At 31.3% G+C, this 24,345-nt stretch overlaps 3 protein-coding genes, 1 long non-coding RNA gene and 1 other non-coding gene across 10 annotated transcripts; 4 read left to right on the top strand and 1 right to left on the bottom strand.

The window, feature by feature from the left end:
• Positions 1 to 1,078: 1,078 nt before the first annotated feature.
• Positions 1,079 to 3,337, bottom strand: LOC123883603. 2 transcript variants are annotated; one of them, XR_006800264.1, is made up of 2 exons: positions 2,969 to 3,337; positions 1,079 to 1,673 (listed from the first exon to the last, which is right to left on the bottom strand). It is a non-coding gene; the product is annotated as an uncharacterized LOC123883603 (long non-coding RNA). The 2 variants fall into 2 exon arrangements; XR_006800270.1 differs by lacking the exon at positions 2,969 to 3,337 and adding an exon at positions 1,764 to 2,032.
• An 11,402-nt stretch (positions 3,338 to 14,739) lies between these two features.
• Positions 14,740 to 17,357, top strand: LOC123887380. The gene is made up of 6 exons (XM_045936708.1): positions 14,740 to 15,361; positions 15,484 to 15,586; positions 15,709 to 15,764; positions 16,562 to 16,732; positions 16,848 to 16,979; positions 17,075 to 17,357. The coding sequence occupies exons 1-5, from the start codon at positions 14,828 to 14,830 to the stop codon at positions 16,857 to 16,859; spliced, it is 876 nt and encodes a 291-aa protein (XP_045792664.1). The 5' UTR covers positions 14,740 to 14,827; the 3' UTR covers positions 16,860 to 16,979; positions 17,075 to 17,357.
• A 792-nt stretch (positions 17,358 to 18,149) lies between these two features.
• Positions 18,150 to 19,642, top strand: LOC123898672 (non-specific lipid transfer protein GPI-anchored 5-like). 2 transcript variants are annotated; one of them, XM_045949695.1, is made up of 2 exons: positions 18,150 to 18,527; positions 19,354 to 19,642. In XM_045949695.1, exons 1-2 carry the CDS (start codon positions 18,206 to 18,208, stop codon positions 19,497 to 19,499), a joined length of 468 nt encoding a protein of 155 aa, XP_045805651.1. In that variant the 5' UTR covers positions 18,150 to 18,205; the 3' UTR covers positions 19,500 to 19,642. The 2 variants fall into 2 exon arrangements, with proteins under 2 accessions (XP_045805651.1, XP_045805644.1); XM_045949688.1 differs by having other exon boundaries at positions 19,342 to 19,642.
• TRNAM-CAU lies at positions 18,716 to 18,800 on the top strand. Its single transcript is given in 2 exon segments — positions 18,716 to 18,753; positions 18,765 to 18,800. It is a non-coding gene; the product is annotated as a tRNA-Met (tRNA).
• Positions 19,643 to 21,418: 1,776 nt separating the features above from the next.
• LOC123908656 (FCS-Like Zinc finger 8-like) lies at positions 21,419 to 23,639 on the top strand. 4 transcript variants are annotated; one of them, XM_045959373.1, is made up of 3 exons: positions 21,435 to 21,570; positions 22,089 to 22,901; positions 23,514 to 23,639. In XM_045959373.1, the coding sequence occupies exons 2-3, from the start codon at positions 22,102 to 22,104 to the stop codon at positions 23,614 to 23,616; spliced, it is 903 nt and encodes a 300-aa protein (XP_045815329.1). In that variant the 5' UTR covers positions 21,435 to 21,570; positions 22,089 to 22,101; the 3' UTR covers positions 23,617 to 23,639. The 4 variants fall into 4 exon arrangements, with proteins under 4 accessions (XP_045815337.1, XP_045815329.1, XP_045815344.1 ...); XM_045959388.1 differs by having other exon boundaries at positions 21,436 to 21,570; positions 23,526 to 23,639; XM_045959381.1 differs by having other exon boundaries at positions 21,419 to 22,901; positions 23,526 to 23,639.
• The last annotated feature ends 706 nt before the right edge of the window (positions 23,640 to 24,345 follow it).

Here is a 24,345-nt window from a genome sequence, read left to right as displayed (position 1 = left end):
ATATGAGAGAGTTTGTTCGAATCGGATACCTAATCATGTCAGATTATAAGTCAGAGTTATAGACATATATGATCGAAACAGGAGCATTCAAATTAGAAGTCAGCATGTGAGACATACTATTGAACTAGATTTTTAATAAAGTCAATATGAGAGAGTTTGTTCGAATCGGATACCTAATCATGTCAGATTATAAGTCAGAGTTATAGACATATATGATCGAAACAGGAGCATTCAAATTAGAAGTCAGCATGTGAGACATACTATTGAACTAGATTTTTAATAAAGTCAATATGAGAGAGTTTGTTCGAATCAGATACCTAATCATGTCAGATTATAAGTCAGAGTTATAGACATATATGATCGAAACAGGAGCATTCAAATTAGAAGTCAGCATGTGAGACATACTATTGAACTAGATTTTTAATAAAGTCAATATGAGAGAGTTTGTTCGAATCAGATACCTAATCATGTCAGATTATAAGTCAGAGTTATAGACATATATGATCGAAACAGGAGCATTCAAATTAGAAGTCAGGATGTGAGACATACTATTGAACTAGATTTTTAATAAAGTCAATATGAGAGAGTTTGTTCGAATCGGATACTTAATCATGTCAGATTATAAGTCAGAGTTATAGACATATATGATCGAAACAGGAGCATTCAAATTAGAAGTCAGCATGTGAGACATACTATTGAACTATATTTTTAATAAAGTCAATATGAGAGAGTTATAGAAGGATAGGATCAAAATAGAAACATTCAAATTAGAAGTAGGCATGTGAGACATATTAATCCTCACATTCAAATTAGAAGTCAGCATGTGAAACATTCGAATCAGATACCTTATCATATTAGATTATAGTCAAGTTGTAACTTTGATTTATAATTGGTCTGACATACAAATATTGCAAATTGAACATATAGCTCAGTTGGCACATCTTTGAAGCGGTTACTTATTCTTAGGTAAAGGGCTGCTGTTCGAATCATGTAACCAGCAAAAGTCGTTTCTTTTTTGTTATTTTTGTCTTTTTTCAACAGAACCATTACAACTAATCCCAATTAAATCAAAATATCATCAAACTAATCCTGTATATGTTTGCATTAGATACAATTTCACGCTAAAATGCTCATATCCTTATACCATCCAAAGTCATTACTTAAGAATAATTTTCTGTACTGAATTAGAATTTAGAAATTTACATGTAGTCAGTCCTTTAACTAACATCTAGAACATGGTATTCACCTTCCATGAACTCTATGAAATTATGAAATTCCATCAGTGTCTGTCTATATATTTTATCATATCACGCACTAGGCAAGTTTAGCTCTGCACTATACCATTCAAATTATGCAGATTTTACTTAATCCTCTTTCCGAGATAATATTTGAAAAGTTACAATAAGAGAGCTTAGAATTCAAACTTAACCACATAAAACATGTATAAGTCATTATTTGCTACAACTTAATTAAGCATTATAATGCCTTTTGGTACAAAAAATCAGCCAACACTCCTTTTGGTACAGAAGAAGCAGCAGAAGCATAAAATGTCGTAAACATTCCTGATACACAAAACCACCCAACATTCCTGATACACAAACATAAAAGGTCGTAAACTGTCCTTAATTCTGATGTTTTGCTGAACGCTCTACGTCCTTCAACATGCTCTTAAACTGTCGCACATAAGTAAAACAATTAGACGAAGACAAAAATATAACGAAATAAACAAAATTAATAAATTCTAAAGAATTAGTATAACATACACTATGTGTTCCATAATACAAAGAAGTGGTGTTGTTATAATGCAAAGAAGTGTAAACATATTTTGCAGCTCTTCTACACAAAAAATTCCTCTATCATTTACTGATAGCACACTACTCCATATAGCCATTGCTTTTGGACAATCTCTCATAACATGAAGTATTGTTTCCTCTACATCTCCACAAAAAACACACATAGCATGATGCAGCCCCATCTTGCTTTTGAGAGAGTTAGTTAACAATCTTTTATGAAAAGTCAACCAAATTAGTGTCCGAACTCTCTCTGGAACCTTCAAACGCCAGATTTTCATCCAAATGGTGTTAACATCCTTCTCATTAAATCCACACAAGTTGTTATATATATTATCAACTGAGAATTGTTGTGTACTTCCTCCAATACTAACCCTCTCGTCACCACCATAATCATCATTTGGAGGTAGAATTGCTGCAATTTTTTTACAACAATCTGCAGGTATCCAACTGTCAAATAAACTCCAATTCCACTTACCATTACCATCCACCAGATCATGCACTGTCATTCCTTGTAAATGGACAGGAATAATGACATTCTGATCCAAAAACAAACCTTGAAGGTATGAACTTTTTTTTTTTTTTGAAACAACAATAATTTTATTAGATAAACTTTAACAAAACACAAGGAGTGTTTGAAAAAGCAAGGATACAATCCACTATAAAAGTGGTAACCGAACAAGCACAAGACAAGGCACTCACAGTGCAAAATTCGGGAACAAAACAAAGGCAAGAGTTGGGTTTTGTTACAAGCACAAAACTAACCTAAAACTAAAACTCGGTATCAGAAGATAACAATTAAAATCACACAGACAGCTCCCTTAATTAACTATCAAGGTGATTAAACCGTCCCAGAGCAGAACATGAACATGTTAAATGTTGGATAAGCACCAGATAAAAGTTTCAACAAGAAATAAACACAATGTTTCAACAAATAATACCAAAACTTTAGATTTCACGACATGCAATTTTTTATAGAATGAGAGTTCCTCGTGCGATTATAAACGACTGAGTTTGTATGCAATACACAATGACTGAGTTAACAAAGAAATCAAAGCTAACTTCAATTACCCACGGTGCAAAATTCGGTAACAAATCAAAGCACCAAACACAAACAAAACTAACCTAAAACTAAAGGAAGTGAAAAACCCAAAAAATCAAGAGATAGAGTAACTTACTTGTAAATGTTGTGGTAGAGATAGAAAGATTGGTTGATTTGTGTAGGATGCTAATTCGATGAACACAAGTTTGATTCAAGTTTGATTCGTAAGATGATGAAGTGAAATTCAACTTGTACGAAGCAAGAAAATGGGTATGGAGAAGAAGAATAGGAAACAAAGAAAAACCTGAGAAAGAAGATGAAGCGTGTTCTCTGTTCTCTAGGTGATAGAAACAATTTTTTTTTTTGTGAAAAAAAAAAAAAAGTGACACTAACAATTTTCTTGAAAAGATTGAGAGTCATTAATGCAATGTGGTCAATTGTGAAAATAACAAAAGTTTATAAACCAAATCTGTAAATTAAAAAGATAAATAAATAATACAGCTGGCTAATTTTAATTGAATCCACATCAGGTGTGCTATTTACACACCTCTTTGTGAAGGTAACCAAGAAAAAACCTAATATTTAATATAAAAATCAATAAATACTATTTGTAAACCAATCAGAATCATCCACCTCAACTACATTTTCTATCTATTTATCAAAGAATCATTAACCTCAACAAATGTACCGGTATATGTCCACATAATATGTGTACCAAAGAATTCAGCTTAAGGGTGACTATATATAGTCATGCATTTTAAATTTTTAATAACAAATAACACAACAACTTTATTCTCATCAATATATCTTGTAAAGAAATAATATGTCTCTCATTTTTTCACGTATTAAATGACTCTTTGAATCATATATATCATGTGAGATGAAATATTATATATGATTGAATTAAATATAAAGGGTGACCTATTGTTTTATTTGATTTTTTCGAAACCTCTACTATATTATGTATCTATTATTTACCAAATAATTTATTATATTTAAATACCCACAAATATATTTAAATGTCCATAATTCTTAGCTTAACTGACAGAAATGTCGAAATTGCTACTTCATACGTCATTTCATCTATCTACCAAAAAAACTTATTATATTTAAATAATAGAATTTTTTTTTTTGCAATATTATATTATTATATCAAAATATAATAATTACTTTTTTTTCTCATGATTTGTTTTCATCTATTCTTTTTCTATTGTTTTATTTGCTTATTAAAATTATTATTTATCTAACTTTTGATGTACTCCCTTCATTCCTCCGTCCCTTTTTATATGCAAATAATCTCATTGAATAATTGATATACATGGTGTATAATATAGACCAAATAATCAATTATTCAATCATGATTTTTGCTTATAAAAAAACAGAGAACAGGAGTATACTATTATAAAAAATAATCACAAGTGTAAATAATTGTTATTACTATAATTATTAACATAAACTATTATAAAAAAATAAGTCTCACTATAGATAAGATATTGTATTTATTTATTACTAATATGATAAAATTGAACTTTTGAATTGACTAAAAAAAATTAAGTTTTTGAATCGTTAGGTGAAAACATGCGAGTTTAAGTGATTTTACTGATTTTATAAGATGTTAAATCGTGTAAACTCGTTTTAACTTTCGATTTTACTCGAAATTATTTTAGTTCCAATTTAACACGAAAGTCATGTATAAAAACGTAGAATCCATAGAGTTTACGATTTAAAACGAGTTTTTAACAACCTTGACTCTAGCTCTTGCCTTGCCTTCTGTTTGTGATGTGCAGACTCCACTTTTACATGCACATGGATTAGAATTTGCACTTTTTTTTTTTCTTTTTTATATATCTTCTCTTCTTCCTTGCCTTCAGAGTTTTTGTCTTTGGTTCACCGATTTCTGTTTTTGTTTCAACATCTATTGGCATAGGAGTTGCAAGTATCATCAGTTATGTCTTAGCAACATCAACTTTCTTAGCATTAAGCCAAGTCATAACCCTAGTGTATAGGAGTCATACTTTTTAAAACTGTGCCAAATAACCCATCTCCTTGGCTGCCACGACCCAAGAAGGAAACTTGATGACAATTTTAGCAAGTGAACTAAATTCGTCGCTAAGTAATAAAATTTATAAGATTCGTATCCACAGGGATTGTTCTTATTTTCAACTAGACAATTAAATTAAATTAGGATTAATAAATAAATTGCAATGGAGGGTTTTCAGATTGATTTGTAGTAACAATGACAATAATTAAAATCGCAAGAAAATTGAAACGTGAACTTTTAATAGAGAAAGACGATTAGGAATTAATTTGAATCCTCTCTTTGTCCCTAACTGGTACTCTAGGTTCTAGTCCTCAACAATGAAATTCTTATAATTACGACAATATAACAAAATAGACCGAGTCCAATTCCTTGGCTCATCAATCCCGTTTATCTAATAAAGTACCCTAATTCCTTAGGCGAAACTAATATTATCAAAAGCTTTAACGAACGTTATATTAACAATCATGCCAATTAATTCTATATTCCTATAGCAATTACGATTGACAAACAATTAATCTAGTTCCAGTATAAACCCTAGGGTCAATAGTGATTTATAACTTAAAATCAATTCGAAAGTGATCAATTAACGAAAAGCAATAAACACAAGATTAACTGAATAATTATAAGTTTTCATTGAATAAACTAGAACACATAGTTACATGGCTCAGATAGTTTCAAAGAGAATCATCTATAATTCCTAATCTGATAAGATTAGTTACTCATAATAATAATTGACATAACAAAAGAGTTAAGAAAATTATACATAAATAACCGATGAAGACCGCGACGGCGAAACCCTTGAATTTTCTTCTCTTCACTGCCGCTGCCGCCACGTATTTCTCTCTCTCTCAGGAAGTTGTTTTTCTGGTTTCTCCCAAGTCTGCGTTCCTTCTTTTTTTCTCTCAGGAAGTGATAATCCCTTTTATTTGTGATACAACTCCTCTTTTATAGGCTCCATAAAAGACAAATCGTGTCCTCCCTTTATAATAATCCACGTCCTTCAATTAGTTTGTTATTAATGACGTGTCACAAAAGAAAAAGCAAATGGCTTCCTATGTAGCATGTGGCTGACGTCATGTGAAATTATAAAAGCAAAATCGCGGCACTATGAAGCATGCATCGCGGCGCGGAAAATACAGAAAGTGGAGGCTAAATTTTGAGCTTGGAATATTTTTCTAAGTCTTTTTCTTCTTTGGTCTTTTGTCTTCAAACTCTTTTATGTGTCAATTTCTTCATAAATTCTTCTCTTTGACCATGCAATACTCTTAAAAACTAACTAAAATACTATAGAATAATAATTAAAATTAACAAATGATTGGCTGTCATCAAAACTCCTCATCAAGTTTTTCATTATCATCAAACTTCGCCTGTATGATAAATGTAACGCCCTAAAAATTAGAATTCATTTTATTTAATTATTTAGTTGTTGTGGTGTTGATTGACTTATTGTGGTGTTGATTGACGATGTTTATGTGGTGTTGATTGACAATGTTTATTTAATTATTTTGTGACGAATAATTAAATAATTAGATAAAAATAATGACGTTGCTAATTAGAAAATAAAATAAAAAGGTGTTGGAAGCATAGAGGGGGTGTAGATAGGAAAATGGTAGAGAAAAAGATAAAGGAGAAGAAACATAATTTTAATTCTCATTAAAACATTTTAATAATAATAATAATGTCATATTTCAATAATAATAATGTAGTTGTCTATTGACATTAGTTGATAGAAGAAGGAAAATATCAATATGATGATCCATAACAAAAACAAACACACAAACAAATAGTGCTAGTGAGTGAGAGAAGAGAGAGAGCTCGTGCGAGAGTGAAGAGAAGTAAATAAATGAAAAACTTAACCTCAATTTAGGGAGTTCACTACAATCCAAGTAAGAAAGCTTTATACTCTTCAAATTCTGAATTCAATATAAATATTTGATGTATTTATTATGTGTCTGCTTTAAGTTGATGCTCTTATCCATGTGATGTTGTTGTTGTTGTTTGAATTTACTAGAATTTGAAATTTGGATTTTACTATGATGATGATGATGATGATGTGCTTTGTTATTTGGATAAAATCGTGCCTTATTTGTTAGAGTGAGTTTTGTTGAGTTTATTCATGGTGTTATGTTAAGTTATAAAAAGAAAAAATAACTACTATACTTAAAATATGAATTTTGAGTTGTTAATTCATAAGTTGAGTTTTTATATGGATTTAAATGTTCTAATGGGTTTATGAACGTTCCTGGGAAGTTTTTAAATCAATGAGAATCGATTTAGGGTCGTGTGGTTTGGAATTATGAAGTATTGAATCACAAAAATCTTCAAAACTCAAATGTGAATTCCTTTAGTTTCAAATAAGATTTTATCACCTATTTTAAAAACAAACACCGGGTATCTTCCTAAAATTTAATGGGAATCAAAACGGTATAAAGAACGTTGTTTTTCGCGAAGTATACATGGAGAACGAATCGGGTCAAAACTGGGTCGGGCAACCCGTTTACAGGGAAACGGGCAAGGAAGACGATGAACAGTGTCTTCGACCTCTTCCACTGGCGGAACAGGCGTGTGGGGGTGCGTGAGGAGTCATAACGACTCCATTGTTGTTTTAATTTTTCATAGATAAATAGGAAATAATTTTCTTGAAATTTTGGTACCCCTTTGGGAATTTTCTGACACCTTTAGCTATTTTTAGTTAATTATTTGAGGTAAAAAATGATTAAAAATATTATGATTTTATAAAAGTTTTCCAAAATTTTATGTAGAGCATTTTGAATATTTTGGAACCTTCTGGTGTACTTCACTCTCTCTGATTTTATGTCCTAATAAGTTGAATTTATTAATTAAATTAATTTAAAATTCGTACATTTCGTCGATAAACTAAATCAAGATGATTTGTGTTAGGGGTACTGTTAAAGAGGAGTAATAGACTGTTGTTTTGGAGAGGAGTGATTGATTAATTGAGTTATGAAATTTAAGTTGGCGTTGTAATCGAAGTTGCTAATAATTGTTGGGCATCGATGTTGTTTTAAGTCGTTGTTCGTTTATAATAATTGCGTTGTTTGAATTGTTGTTTTGTTGAATAACGATGTTGAACTATGTGGATGTTGAATTATCTATTCTAATGATTTGGACGTTGTTTATTGATGTTGTTATAATGATGATGAAGTTGTCTATTAAAGTTGTTAAATGATGTTGCCTATTGACGTTGCTTATTATAACATGACATGCATTCATTCATTTGTCCAATGATGTTGTCTATTGAAGTTGTATAAATGATGTTGAAAATGGCGTTGTTTAATGAAGTTGAAAATGACGTTGCTTATAATGATGTTGATCCTCCATGATGTAAAACTGGAAATGACGTTGTTACTGGTACCACATGCATGTAGCGAGTCTAGGCGCATTGCATGCATTTTAATTATATTGGTCATTTAAATGATGTTGTTTATGTCTCTTTATTTAATTGTTGATTGATGATTGTGGTTGACCGATGAACGCGTGTGGCCATCCACTTAGGTGGTCTTGTTGTTGTTTATTATGTTGCTAGTTAATATGTTGTTTTAATTAAGTTATTTTCTTGATGTATTATCACTCACCTTTACATTCCCCTTTCTGGCTTGGCCCTACGGTGTGCAACTGTAGATTTTCAAGTAGGTGATGAGTCATAGCTGATGCGTTCGGCAGCTGTTGCTTTGCTTTTTTTTTAATTGGAGTCGCTCTGTTAGGATGTTGTTGGGGAAACACTTTTATTTAATTATGCTACTAATTCTTTATTAACATTTGGACTAAGTCATTTGATTCAGTATTTTCAATTCGGACCTTGAAACTTATATTATTTTGGTTTAATTTTTATTCTCCGCCGCATAATTTCTAATCATTTGAGGGCATAGTTACGTTGAGTAAGTGTGACATCCTTATTAAATAAATGAAATTAACTTTTTCGAAAAATAAGATAAAGGGGTAAATTAAAGGGTGTTACAATAAACACAAATTAGGAGTACTCTCCAGGACTATATAGGAGGAAATGCAAATATATCTATAGAGGAGGCAAGCACAGCTTAATATATTTCATTCTTATCCAAATTGGTAGTACACTCCAGGACTATATAGGAGTAACAGAAAGAATGAAACGTTAGGAATATGCTAATATGTGGTGTTGAGGTGAAGCTGACATGGATAGTGGAATGACACTACATTCATTAACAAACAAAAACATATGACAAATGAACCTCACTTAAATGTAAATCATAAACTTACGGATAAAAATCATAAACTTACTCTATTGATGCCCCTTTTTCTAAGAAGTTCTAGAGGATCAAAAGTTCCCCTACTAGAATTAGTAGAAGGATACAGGGAGTACCTGAAATATTAAAATGATGAATAGTCTTAAGATAACAATAAATCACTCACTTGTATTTATAACAAGAAAAGAAACTCACATTTAGGCCACTGTCATTTTCCTATTTCACAATAGTGTTCATCCTGGTTATGGTAAGCTTCAAGGAAGGATATTTCATCTACACCAACGAATCATATCAAATAAATGGCTATGAAATACCCCTTCACATAAACAAACAACCCAAATTAATATTTGATCAAATATAAAGCTTGAATGGAAAACTAAAATTTGAATATTATTTCTGATAAATATTATGTTTAGGAGTCCAAGTTCCTTCCATTTGATGTATCCTCCATTTAGTCAGTGCATAATATAGAGAATAACTACATGTCTAGGTAAATAATTTGGGATATCACCCAACCGACCTACTTTACTAGTTGTTTCTCAATTATATAATCCCAAAATATGATGATATCATCAATAAAACTACCAGATTTTTCCTTTTTTGTGAATGTACCCTGACATTTAAACATTGACTATATCCGAAGGATATCATGGCCTACATAAATCTTCCAATTGGAATCTCAATATAGTCTTCATACTTGAATTAACCATGAAGACAAAACATGCATGTATATCCGAAGGATACCATGACCTACATAAATCTTCCAATTGGAATCTCAATATAGCCTTCCCACTTGAATTAACCATGAAGGCAAAACATGTATATCTGAAGGATACCATGGCCTACATAAATCTTCCAATTGGAATCTCAATATAGCCTTCCTAGACAACACATGCATGTATATCCGAAGGATACCATGGTCTAAATAAATATTCCAATTGGAATCTCAATATAGCCTTCCTACTTGAATTAACTATGAAGGCAAAACTTCCGAAGGATTTAGATCAATCTAGTGACAAATCACAACAACAACAACAAAACCAAAACAGCACAATACAATAAATCACTTCAATTATTCAACCTGTGTTGATGATTCATTTAGTTAAATTGTTTATAAGAAGAGTCACAAACAAATATTAAATAAAATCTCATAAGCATAGTCACAAACTTAATTCATTATTAACAACAAATTAAAGATGTCCTAATAAGTTGAATTTATTAATTAAATTAATTTAAAATTTGTACGTTTCGTCGATAAACTAAATCAAGATGATTTGTGTTAAGGGTACTGTTAAAGAGGAGTAATAGACTGCTGTTTTGGAGAAGAGTGATTGATTAATTGAGTTATGAAATTTAAGTTGGCGTTGTAATCGAAGTTGCTAATAATTGTTATGTATCGATGTTGTTTTAAGTCGTTGTTCGTTTATAATAATTGTGTTGTTTGAATTGTTGTTTTGTTGAATAACGATGTTGAACTATGTGGATGTTGAATTATCTATTCTAATGATGTTGGAGTTGTGCCAAAATTATGATGTGACAATTGTTGTTGTTGTACTCGTTGTTTATTGATGTTGTTATAATGATGATGAAGTTGTCTATTAAAGTTGTTAAATGATGTTGCCTATTGATGTTGCTTATTATAACATGACATGCATTCATTCGTCCAATAATGTTGTCTATTGAAGTTGTATAAATGATGTTGAAAATGGCGTTGCTTAATGAAGTTGAAAATGACGTTGCTTATAATGATGTTGATCCTCCATGATGTAAAACTGGAAATGACGTTGTTAATGGTACCACATGCATGTAGCGAGTCTAGGCGCATTGCATGCATTTTAATTATATTGGTCATTTAAATGATGTTTTTTATTTCTCTTTATTTAATTGTTGATTGATGATTGTGGTTGACCGATGAACGCGTGTGGTCATCCGCTTAGGCGGTCTTGTTATTTATGATGTTGCTAGTTAATATGTTGTTTTAATTAAGTTATTTTCTTGATGTATTATCGCTCACCTTAATCAGAAGAATCGCGAATCACACGAAATTGATGAATCACAAGTTGATGAATCACAAATTGATGAATGTAAATCGGAAGAATCAACGCATAAACAATACGTGAAGAGGTTCTGTGATAGATAACCTGTAAATGAAAAGCTCTCAAGAAACTGCATGAGATGAAATCAAACCCTTTAGTTCCTTTTCTTTTTTTTTTCAATCAAAAAACTTCCCTTCATATTTTTTTTTATTTTAAAAAATTAAATATGTGTTTAGTCTCATAAAATTAAAAACTTCTAAGTTTAATCCAAATTTAAATTTTAATAAATATTGTCCCGATCATCTCACTTATTCACCTTAAGGATGAAATTTTTAGCCACTCGGCTACTTAACAAAAAAATAATATATTTAGTCAGGTAAACTATCAAATTGGTCTATGTCTCTGTAACTCGCTCGTTGTTAAATAGGTCTCTGACTCTTTCAATATCTCAAAGTCATTGTCTTTGTCAAATGTTTCTAAACTAATTGGTCTCTCCATGAACATTTGTTTTAGTTATTGTTAAATAAGTCTTTATATTCGTCCAATTTCTATCAAAATAATATCTAAATTTTCAACTTACCGTCAAATTAGTCCATAATTTTACCAATTTTTATCAAATAGTCATTGTTTTAAATTGACCATTGATTACACGACACTTAAATTGTGTGATTTTATCCGTTATGTAAAAAAACTTATGTTTACCTCTGTAATATGAAGATTCTCTCATTTTGTTCCCTGAGTGGAGACTGTGCATTTTCGATGACGTGACATTCACACGTGAAAAAAAATGTAATTTATATTTACTTTTAATTCCACGTCTGCTAATAATAATATTTTTTAATAATAACTTTATTAATAATATTTTTTAATTTAAAAAATTCTTAAAAATTTATTATTATTACTTATTATTTAATTAATAAATAATAATCATCTATACCTATATATAAAGAGGATACAAACAATTTTAGTGTGGACTTTTCATAATACCAATAATACCCTTGATTATTTTTTTTAAGCAACAAAAATCTTTTATTAACAAATTCATCATAACATAAGACATGTCTTCTTTTTTTTTTTTACATTAATTTGCATAATATAAATTATGGATCACACAGACATGTGCGTTCCGCACCTGTCTGGCCGCTAGTAATAATAATAAAGTTATTATTTAAAACAATTATTTAATTAAAAAATATATATTATTAGCTGGCGTGGAATTAAAAATAAATTAAATTTGTTCCATGTGTGCATGACAGTTATCGAAAATGCACAATCAGATGTACAGTTGTCCACCCAGGGAACAAAATGAGAGAATTTTCATATTGCAGGGGTACACAGATTATTTTTTTCACGCACGGGGTAAATCAAATTTCGTTAACTTTGCAGGGGGTAAACAACCATTTACCCGGTTAACTATTTAATCTTATTAATTTACCAATAACTTCAAATTAAAAACAAGTAATGATACATTGACTCGAGCCCGGTTCGTGTTGGTCTACAGGTTAAACGGGTTAACCCACATACTATAAAAAAATAAAAAATAAAAAATTTATTAATAATTTCAAAATAAAAAAACTAAAAAAAAATAGCATTATGAAAATTCTTCTTTTTGAAAAAACAAAACTATTCTTAATAATTTTATTCTATGACATATAAGTTGTTAGTAATAATTAATTAAATAAAAAATTTCGTCATTGATATAGTTTGTGACATTTTTATAATTTTTTTTATTATAAAAGATGGACTAAATCTTAAAAAGAAATTACAATGGAAGTAAGTGAGGGGTAGTTATATCCAATACATCAGCTAATAGTAGCATGTGACTAAAAGCACCAGGACAAACATCAAACAACACACTCCCAACAACCATGTTACAACCATAGTTAGTTAGTGCGTCCGCACATTGATTTGCTTTGCGATACGAGTAGGAAACCATATCTCCCTATCCAAGGAAAGCAATCTCCGAATTTTTTATATGTAGACAATATCATGAGTTGAATCCATAATTTTTTTTTTATAAATGATACATATTTAATTATGATATTTAACTTTGAATAGTTCATAAAATGCAAATTTACAATATTAAATTTGAATATATCTTATAATTTCTTGTAAATATTGTGCATTTTAAAATTTAGTTATTTTCCTTATTAAAATTTATTTTTAAGCTCGGTCCTCATAAGCATAATTTATGTCTCTGTCTTTGCTAACAAGTATCTCACGATATAGATTATGAAAAAATTTAATAAAAATAATAAAATTATGATATTTTATAATTATGATACATATTTAATTATGATATTTAATAATTTAATACATCCGTCTTTTAAAATATAGTGAATCATCCAATAAGTTATTTCAAGATATATTTCATTAACTCAAACGTTTTTATGAGTATTTGTGAAAAAAATAGAAGTTTATTGGTCGATTAAAATAAAGTATAATAAGAAGATAAGATGCAAAAATATAATTTGCTAATTTCATGTTACTATTCAAAAATACCCTTAAAAAGAAACGGAGTGAGTAATTTATTTATTTTTTTAAAAAAATATTTTGGTATCCCGCTCTATGACCGACTAATTCAAGAAGACCAATCTCACTGCCCACTTGCGGGGGCCCCATTTAAAGCCAAAGTTTTTTCTTTGCTCTGTATGGACTTAGTCCACCGAAATTGACATAAGGGGGAATCGAACCTAAGACCTTGAGAGAAGCATATTCCAAGACCCAAGCCAACATCACTAGACCAAACCCCAAGTAAGTTGAGTAATAATTAGTATTACTTAATTAGTTGATTGATTAAAAAAATAATTACAAATTGTATAAAAATTAAAAACAAGATTATTTTTATTTTTTAAAAAAGCTAAGATGTAAAAACAAGATACTAATAATACGTATTAGTTCAATGTGTTATGTGGGCCTAACCCAATACCCCAATCCCAATTGGCAATTACTATGAAAAAATAACCCTAGTTAAAAATAACCCTATGTTTTGAGTTTTACTTTTGCCACCGGGGCGTGTCCTATGAATTTACGTTACTACCTCTCTCCGCTACTTAGGTCACATAATACTGTCCGACAATTAAGTGACGGACGTGTGAAAATTCTTTAGTTTTCGAACAAGTTGAGATCTCACTTAAGTAGCGGACGTTATAAAAATCTTGGTAGGATGCTTTTAACTCAAAAATTACTCATCTTTTACATGTCCCCTAAGTAGCGGAGTGCAAGTAACCGGTTGGGTGGGAAAAGTAAATCTCTTATTTTTTTGTGTCATTCATTCATCTTCTAACCGGAAGAGGTTCGAAGCCTTGAAGAGCTCGTAGGCACCGGTGCCAGAAGATAACTACACATGATATAAAATTATCTCATAGACCTCACAACTCACAGCAAGCGCGCAGGTGAGGGTAATATTAATGGCGGCGATGACATGTATTTCAAAACCACTCCAAATTTATGCTAGCAGAAGACCACATGTTGATACGTTTCTTCTATCAAATTTTAAGCCTAAATTTACTAGTGTTCGAATGTTGAATAATAATAATACTTGTTTTAGAAGTTTCTCAATATCATCATCTAATAGTAATAATCATGTCGATGATCGTCGATCAATAGTTCATTCACGCAGTCGTTTGTATCCAATCTGCAACCTTTTTGATGATATTAGAAACAATTTAAGCATGCAAGTAGTTTCTAGAATGTTGGCATTGGCAGTTATGACCTTGGCTCTGTTCTGTATAAAAGTTCCTGCAAGTGAAGCTTCATATGGTAGAATGGGAGGCGGTTCTGGTGGATCATCTGAGTCCTCCTCGAATCATTATTATCTATATGATGATGACGACGATGATGATAGTTCAAGCTGCAATTGTAAAACAACAACTAAGACGAATAGCCCTAGGTCTTGTACTATTTGTGATTGCTATAAAGAAAAGAATCAAGGCAAGGGTAAAAGTTGCGCTGATTGCAGTTGCTATAAAGAAAAGGAGCGTAGTAGTAGTAGTAGAGATCAACTTTTAACTTCTAATTGTAATTGCAATTGCCACATACCTTGTGAATGCTCTTGCCACATTCCGGTAAAAACAATTGCCAAACCACTCTTTATCATTTTTTGCATTGGTGGAGTCATATATGTCTTCGTCGAGGAAGACAAAGTTGCCACCAATAGGGAAACACAGGCTTTCCCCAACAGATGGGGAAGTGTAACCATGATTCAGGTTTGATAAATAAATTTTAGTATATAACTAACAATATTTTTTGTGCTTGTAGTTTTTTGTGCTCTTGCCACAGGCTTCTAAATTTTTTGTTTTCACTTCTTATATATATCTGTGTAATCAAGGTTGGAATTTTAGACAAGAAACGGGTGTTGCAAAGGAAGCTTAACAGTATTGGTGGGACTGCGGATACAATCTTCAAAAGTGGTTTGAATCGCGTATTGAAAGGTGTGCGTCTTTTCTCAAGGCTTCATATATGTGTGCACACTTCAGCATTTGTTGCTTCTATTCCCTTATCATTTGTTGCTTCTGACTTTTCGACGTTCCTTTTTATTTTTAATAATCTGCAGAAGTGGTGAAATCTCTCCTTGAGCATCATGATCATTGCCATTTTGCTTATCTATATGTAAGTTCATGTATATCCTATCCTTCATTATGTCTATCTGGGATAACTAGTCCTTGAAAATGAATGGAATGTCATTTATTCGAATCACAAATTCTTTTACCTCTAAAATTTTACTGGGATATTTCGGTTGTAATGCATTTTGACATGATATTTTACAACTCGTTTTTAAATCAGTCGGTACTACTAACAGTTTACTATTCTCTGCATTCAAATCCATAAATTAGAATGATACTGACAACATTGAGGCTTAATTTGTTGATCTCTTAAAATTTGAAGTTTCACACTGCATGTTCCCTCAAAAAATGTTTGGTTATCACTTATCAGTATCACCGTGCAGTGGTTAACGTGCTGTGCAACGCAGCATTGCATCTGTGCACATGATCCTGCAAACTCAAAAACAGATTCATGTTAGTTTTACCACAAATTGCCGTAGACATAAAATACATAACAGGTAAACTCAAATATGGAGGTGGTCCATCGTGGATCAGTGCTTAAAAAATGTTTAAAATTTCAACGATAACATAACATTATTGTTTGGAAGTATAAGTTATCGAGATAATGATCTAATTGATACTGATTTAATTGCAAGCTGACTAGTATCACGTAGGCGCTTCTTTAAGTAGAAACAAGTTTTACGGGGTAGATAACCTGTGTAAGCCTATAAAACGGAAGCACCTAGATCCTGAAATTGGATGTTGTCAAATATAATGGATGTGGCTGACGAATATTTACTTGGTGGTGTTGTGCAAATATATTTTTTTCACATGCCCCCCGTATGAACTGACCAATTTTTGTAGGCAAAGTACGATCATCTGGAGAAGCATAGCCGACCACGTTTTAGAGGATTTTTGGAGACAGTGATTGGGAAATTTGACAAAAATGATGAGACATTCGTGAATGTAGATGGTGTCAAATACCGAAAGGAGCCTGTCGGGAAAGTTAACAGCATTGACAATGAGTATTCCGTGGTAATGCTAATTTCTTTTATATTGTGAACTACAATAATACTTGCAATAATTATCTTATCGAGCCAAAAGTTTGAAATTGACAGCAGTTGTGTTTCTGTAACATCTGGTTGTCCAGGTAACATTGTAAGTGCTTGTTGATGGTGAATACTTGATTCCATCACTGAAGGGGCATTCAAAACGTGTGAATAAAGGTGACGTTAAAACTGCACTGCAAACGATTTATTCGATCCCAAGGAGCAATTTAGAGGTAACTTTAGTAAGTTTATTCTGGGCATTTCTCATACTCTACTGTCATAACTCATAATACAGTATTTGTTTGAATAAATGAATATGTAAACATAGGCTGTTGAGGTGCTATGGACCCCACAAATGGAAAACGACGTTGTATCGAAGCAAGATGTTCGTAGAGATTTCGGGTTTCTCATGAGACCGGTTGATTCAACTGAGTAGCTGGCGCAAATGGTAGATAATAATCTGCAACTGAGAAGTAAAGAATGCGCAGTTACAATAGCTATTTGTTTTCATCTTCTCGAAAACCTGCAATGAGTTGTATCGTTTACAAGTTCAGATTACGAAGAATTCTTAATGAAATCATCATGTGGTTATGTTCTTGATCATCAAATTGTCCTCTTTTTTTAAAATCTACCAAATCTTTGACACTATTTACGGCATCATACAACGTTAGATAATTGGAACACATTCTTCACACACACTTCCCGTAAATTAATTTTTAAAGTCACAAGGTAACATTATTTCGTGTTACAATTTTGTTTGTCACAATACTTCATATCCATGCTACTAATAGTACTACCAACACATGTTTATCGCAATAACCATGATCCAACTCAAGCTTTACACCGTTTCTCTCTAAATGTGACATCACATTGATTTTTCCCATCCCAACAATCTCTTGTATCACACTTTATTACATTCATTTCCAAAGACGCAATCTATGGATCAAGCTTAGGAACACCAAATTTGTCTTTTTGTTAACCTCATGCTATACAAGGTAGGTCATCCACATAACCAACTAGGGTGCCACGAAGCAACATATCTCAAACTATAGTAGTAGTTCATCCACATATATACAAATAATCAACCGGATTTCTCGCTGTTAAAATAATGATGCATTCACGCATTCGACACATTCTTGATTGTTGGATTAAGATTAGATAGTTTAGATTTTAAGTTCATATTTTTTAATTTTAAATAAATTAAAAAGTATAGTGAAATATGAAACATTTGATGTGTTGAATACGTAAATGCGGCATTTTGTCGACTGCAGCGTATCTGATGTCCAAATAACTTACCTTCTCTTTCTAGTTTCTAAATATTTGTCTATTTATTTTATTTCCCTATAAAAACACATTCAATCCCATCCTTCTAAACCATCTTAGCTATTAATTCCATCAAAAAATCTTCTTCTCAATTCAAAAGATTATAATAAAATATTCACAAAAAAAGAAAAAACCAATGGCACAATTAAAAATGAATATGAGTCTTGTTTTGGTTATATTGGCATTGTTATATGCAGGAGCTTCAGCACAACCAGATTGCATGAATGAGTTGGTGGGTCTATCACCTTGTCTTGACTATGTCACAGGGAACTCTTCAACCCCAACTTCAACATGCTGCATACAACTTGCAAGTGTTGTGAAATCACAACCAATATGTCTATGTCTGATTGTTGATGATGATAGTGGATCATCATTGGGGATCAAAGTTAATCATACTCTAGCTCTTGCCTTGCCTTCTGTTTGCAATGTGCAGACTCCACCCCCCTCTCTCTGCAAAAGTAAGTCATCAATGTTTCATCTAATTTTACCACTCCAAACTTAATTTTTTAATTGATTTTGACATGATTGAGATTATGTATCTTGTGTGTAAGAAAATTATTTTTTAAATTATAAATAATTCCTTTTAGAAATTTACATTTGTTTGTTGTTCTTATCTTTAAAAGAAATCTAAAGAATTTTAACAATTGGGGTGGTGGCGCAGTTGGCTAGCGCGTAGGTCTCATAGCTACTGGGTGATCCTGAGGTCGAGAGTTCGAGCCTCTCTCACCCCAATAACTATTTTTTCAATATGATATTTTTTATGTGGCTTCTTAGGGGTGCCAATATAGTTGAGATGTCTCATGAAGTCTCGATATTCAAAAAATTACAAAGTATCGTATCCGATACCGATACACGTCCGACGTGTATATGAGCTTCATAGTATCTTAGATGTCATCTTTATACTATATTGACCTTTATAAAAAAAATGTAGTTTCTCCAAAAACAAAACATTTTGTATAACTTTTTTTTTTAAAATAAGTTTTATATGGTAAAAAAAACATAAAATAGCTTCAATTTTATTAAAGTGGGTATTTGTGCAATTAATCAAGCAGCATTATATTTTAGAATTGTTGAAGTATGTATGTATTACACATTTTCAAACACACTTGTTTTAACTACTATTAGTTAAAATTCACGAGTTTCACCAAATAATGTTGATTCCATATAAATTTGGTGAAATTCATGTAAATTTTAACTAATAAAATAATTATTTTAAAAAGTGTGTTTAAGTGAAATCAGGGCCTTTAAATAAAAAATTATCTAAACGTGTAGCTCTTCATTCAGCTGCCGATTCACCAGCTGGTGTACGATCAACAACAGATGATGGCTCGTCCGGTGGAAATTCTATCAAATTATCACTTCCTCTGCTGTTCCTTGTTTTTGCAGCAACATATATATGCTTCAACTTTCAAGACATATTGGCATATTGATCTACTTTCATTCCTAGATCTCCCATTTGAATGTTAATTTTCACTTGTTGGAGATTGTTGTTTCTTTTCAATATATTCATATTTGTAACAACCTATTCGGTTACATTGTGTGTGTGTATTGTGTGGTTGGGAAATAAACAATATGATTGTGCCAATATAGATTGATTATAACTAATCTAACTAAACCTAACACGATACGTATAATATCATAACCAACTTAATTATACAACTAGAACTAACTTTAAGGAACTATTGGGCAATATGCCAATATGAGCTAGGAGTGTTAATTAATTAGTTAATTAAGAAATGAAAGTGTTTCAAGCAAAGTGATTAGAAGCAACTCACAATCTAAAAGATAAGTTTTGAAACAAGTTTTTATAACCATAAAGATGCATAAGCTTTACTTTACACATTTGTATATATCCTACCAAATGTCTACAAGTTTCTCTATGTGTCTGACCTTTTCTTACTAGTGTTTGTGCAAAGTTTGCAACATTTTTTATAAACGCAAATCAAGTATAAGTTCCCAATCAAAGGGTCCATAATGCACCGATCGTGTGACTGAACGAGTTATCTGACTGTAAAGAATTCATATCTCTCTAGACCCATAATACCTGCATCGAATAGATTGAAGGTAGATAGCGATGTGCTTAATCATTTAGGAGAAAATATATTTTGACGTGAAAATTATAATGTCAAATATGGTTCTTTTTATGTGCATATATAAACACACACGATGTCGTAGACAATGTTTTGTATTTTGACGTTCGAGTAACGCAACTTATCTTTTAAACATAAAATTGTATATAGTCAAATTTATTTTCAAATTTATTTTATTTGTATTTTTAAAGGAGTGTAAAATGTATAAAATAAAAAATATGTAAAAATAAACATATTGTCAAATTAATCTTTTAATTTGAAGATTCTGCGACTGGTATCAGTAATAATGTATGATGTGAGCATGGTATGGTATGCTATGATACTCCCATAACACAGTGCCTCTGATTCATTCATTGATGATGCTATTGTTAAGTGCGTTGAGAGTGAGAGATAGAGATAGCCGATACAAAATTCCACTCTCACACATCAAAGCCAGCAAAGAAAGAGAGATTAACATTAACAACATAAACATAGTACTCCTACTTTGTACTCTAGTAAAAACTACCATTGCTGAGATCATCCTGGTGTGACCTTCTTAAAAACCACTCAATCATTCACCTGAAACAACGCAACCCATCATTCAATTTTTTTATTAAGTTTAATTCTTACGATTTAAAATAGTTTTATATGATTATTTAATAAAAAAAACTTTTAATTTTGGTTTCTCTGGTGCCAATTTTGGCGGGCTAAGTTCATACGGAGCAAAAAAAACTTGGCTTTAAACCGGATATCAAGTATTAAAAAAAATATACATAAGTAAAAATAAAAAACTTTCAATTTACATGTCACATCGAATAAAAATGGTGAAGTGGGTTATGTGACATTTTGGCGAAAAATATGATTGATATTGGTTGATAATGTAAAATTATTTTAAACAGATGTTTTTTTAAATTTTTTTATTCAAATTAAAATAACAACAAAAATAATAACCCACTTGGGGTTAAGCCACTAGGTTTTATCTAGTGGTGAGGGGTTTGGGTAGTACGCTATAGGTTATAGGTTCAATTCTCAGCTCATTGTAAACAACCCACTTGGTGTTGTTCTAGTGGTGTTGGTTTGGGTCTTTGAAGTATGCTCTTCTCAAGGTCTCATGTTCGATTCCCCTGGTACCAATTTCAGTGGGCTAAGTCCATACCGAGCAAAAAAAAAAACTCTAGCTTTAAATAGGACCCCGCAAGTGGCGGTGAGATTGATCATCTTGAATTAGTCGGTCCTAAGACCGGGTACAAAGTTTTTTTTTTTAAAAAAAAAAACAACAAAAAAAATTCAATCATACTGGTTTTTATTATTAGAAAAACCCACCAACCAGTTACTCCAATCACAAACCGCTTCTTTCCTTTCTCTGCTATTTCATTCATCTCTGCAACTTCAGGCCTAATCATGGAAGACTGAAACTAGTGCCCCATTAAAGGTACATTCAAAATCATCCAAATAAATAAATAAATAACCCCACTAGTACTAGTACTCATATTTTTTCAATTTTTCTCCTTTTTTAAAAAAAAAAATTATATTTTAGTTTTCAAATTGGAATTTTGGGACCAGTTTTATTGAGAGCAGTACTAGTAGTAATAATTTGTAGTGAAAAAGGAATCCAATAATACTAGAAAAATGTAAAAGAAATTGAAAGGAAGAAAAAAAGTTAGCCAAAAGAAGGAACAAAATTACAAACTCTGCTTTTGTTCTGTTTTCTGATACATGCACGTCTTAGTCCTTTGATGATGACTACTGAGACTCTCTTTCCATGTCGTTTTTCATCACCATCTTGATTCTATTCTCAGAAACACACCGAAAAAGCCGGGGAAGAAAAACTTAACCTTCTTTTTTATTCATTTTTTTCACCATTTTTTCTATTCATAGAAGAACACTTGTTTTCAATATGCATCATTCTGAATTTCTGCTATATTCTATTTTCATTTGTTGGTTTCACAGTTTGTGATTAGCTATGGATGATTCTGGTTCAAAGAAAATCACTTCTTCTTTCTTCAATTCTTCAAACTTGTTCACTAATTTCACACCAAAAGGTTGTTTTCATCATGAAACTGAATCAACTATGATGAGTCCTACTTCAATTCTTGATAACAAGCCTTTTTCTGTCTTCAAGAAGAATCCTTTTTGGTCTGAAACAAACAGTCCTAAAACACAACATGTTCACAAATTGGAGTCAAAAGTTGTTGGTCTTGGTTTAGTTGATGTTCTTGTAGATGAAAAAAACAATGAAGTGAATTCAAAACCAGAAAACAGAACTGTTCTGTTTGGATCTCAGTTAAAGATTCAGATTCCACCTTTTTTACCAACAAGTTCAACTTTTTCTTCTTCATCTGAATCATCACCTTTATCTAGAGGTGATTTCAGTATCAAGACAGGAAATTCTCATTTGGGTTTTTCTTCTGGAAGCTTTTCACTTTCTCCTGTTGGAAAATCTTCATCTGGGGTGTGTACTAATTCTGTTCTTGAAACTGAAACTGAAACTTCAAATTCTTCTACTAATGGAGTTTTCAAAGGGTGTCTTTCTGCAAGTGAAATGGAACTTTCAGAGGATTATACTCGTGTGATTTCTCATGGACCAAATCCAAGAACAACTCACATATTTGATAATTGTATAATTGAGAGTAGTTGTTTTGATGTTGGATTCTCTGTTTCTGTTCAAGAGAATGAGTATTGTTATCCTTCTGTGAACTTTCTGAGTAAATGTTTTCATTGCAAGAAGAATCTTGAGCAGGGTGAAGACATCTTCATGTACAGGTAATTGCTTATTCTTTAGCTTAATTTAGATGATATTAGATTCTTGGAACTAATTTATCTATAATCAAAATTTCAATTTTTGAAATTAAAATTTGATTGGTAGTATGTAGAATTTGAGATATGGATTATTAGAAAATTTGGTGGAGATTTTAGTTTGTTCTTGATCATCAAAGGGTATACTATAACTTTAGTACTTTTTAGGAGTTTTTCTTTTTGTTTTGTTGGTGTAAACGATTACTTTTTGCATGTAATTGCATAGACTAATAATTTTAGTTGATTAAGACAACAATAAGCAGTAAAATACTCTCCCTCAAGAGTTTTAACGTTGTTGAACCCTAAGACAACAATGTTAAAACTCTTGCGTGAGAGCGGTAAAACACTCTCACTCAAGAGTTTTAACGTTGCTGCATTGCCTGAATTTGAACCCTTAAACTACTGCATTAAAACTCTTGTGTGAGAGCTTTGTTGTCCATTTTAATTCTGGCTAACTCGAAGGATAAGTCTACGCAGTTACGCAGAAATGTCCGATTTGCATACAAATAAAACCAACCTCCTCCGGGGAGATTTGATGATATAATTTTGGATTGTTATTTGAAAAAGTAAAATAAAAAGTGGTTATTGTAGGGGTGAGATGGCATTTTGCAGCAATGAATGTCGTTCCGAGGGGATGCTGTTGGAGGAAGGGAAGCTCAAGTTGGAAGCCAAGGATGTTTAATTTATGGAACATAATTCCATCTAGGATGTTTAACCTTTGCTTCAAAGGGCTTAGAATAAAACCCTTTTTTAATTTTTAGTTTTCTAGGATATGAAATAATCCTAAAAATTCCTAGACCAATGTAGATTTGAATTTTTTTCAAATGAATTAAGGGATTGATGTTGGGTTATTGTCACACTTTTTTATTTGTAATTTTGATGGTGATGATGATAATTATGTATGACATGAGCTTACATTATTTATTTTTGATAAAGTACTACACATTAATAATGCTATAATCACGCCTATAGGAGTAGGACCCATGACATTATTTGTAGTAGATTCTTTTCCTTTGTATATTGTTTGATTGTTTGTCCTTTTACCATGTTTACTTCTGTACCTGATTATAGAAGCCTGTTCTACATGGCATTGAACATGACACTTGATGTAAGTTTTGCTCTAATGGGAGAATTAATTAGATTAGATAGATCAAGAGGACTAATTTGGAATTATTATTTCAAGAAATAAATGACAATAACTATCATAAGTAATTGATAAAGTAGTTATTATACCACTTATTGTTTTGTTGATATTTTCTATTTGGGACATCTTTGTCCTCTCCTTACTTTTTTATGTCATTTTTAAAGGAAGAATTAGATTAAAGAAAATTTTGGGAAAGTTTATTTCTATTTATTGTATGGCATATTTATTTACATTTAAGATTTTAGATATATTTATAGAAAAATGTAG

This window comes from Trifolium pratense, linkage group LG1 (genome assembly GCF_020283565.1).
Source record: "Trifolium pratense cultivar HEN17-A07 linkage group LG1, ARS_RC_1.1, whole genome shotgun sequence".
NCBI classification, from domain to species: domain Eukaryota; kingdom Viridiplantae; phylum Streptophyta; class Magnoliopsida; order Fabales; family Fabaceae; genus Trifolium; species Trifolium pratense.
The sequence above is the reverse complement of the archived record's forward strand: the minus strand, read 5'-3'. Positions and strand labels throughout refer to the sequence as shown.

Coding starts and splice junctions, on each gene's coding strand:
- LOC123908656 (XM_045959373.1), top strand. CDS start 22,102: ATGGATGATTCTGGTTCAAAGAAAATCACTTCTTCTTTCTTCAATTCT. Junction 22,902..23,513: donor GAAGACATCTTCATGTACAG/GTAATTGCTTAT, acceptor TAAAATAAAAAG/TGGTTATTGTAGGGGTGAGA.
- LOC123887380 (XM_045936708.1), top strand. CDS start 14,828: ATGCAAGTAGTTTCTAGAATGTTGGCATTGGCAGTTATGACCTTGGCT. Junction 15,362..15,483: donor GAAGTGTAACCATGATTCAG/GTTTGATAAATA, acceptor TGTGTAATCAAG/GTTGGAATTTTAGACAAGAA. Junction 15,587..15,708: donor TTTGAATCGCGTATTGAAAG/GTGTGCGTCTTT, acceptor AATAATCTGCAG/AAGTGGTGAAATCTCTCCTT.
- LOC123898672 (XM_045949688.1), top strand. CDS start 18,206: ATGGCACAATTAAAAATGAATATGAGTCTTGTTTTGGTTATATTGGCA. Junction 18,528..19,341: donor ACCCCCCTCTCTCTGCAAAA/GTAAGTCATCAA, acceptor CTAAACGTGTAG/CTCTTCATTCAGCTGCCGAT.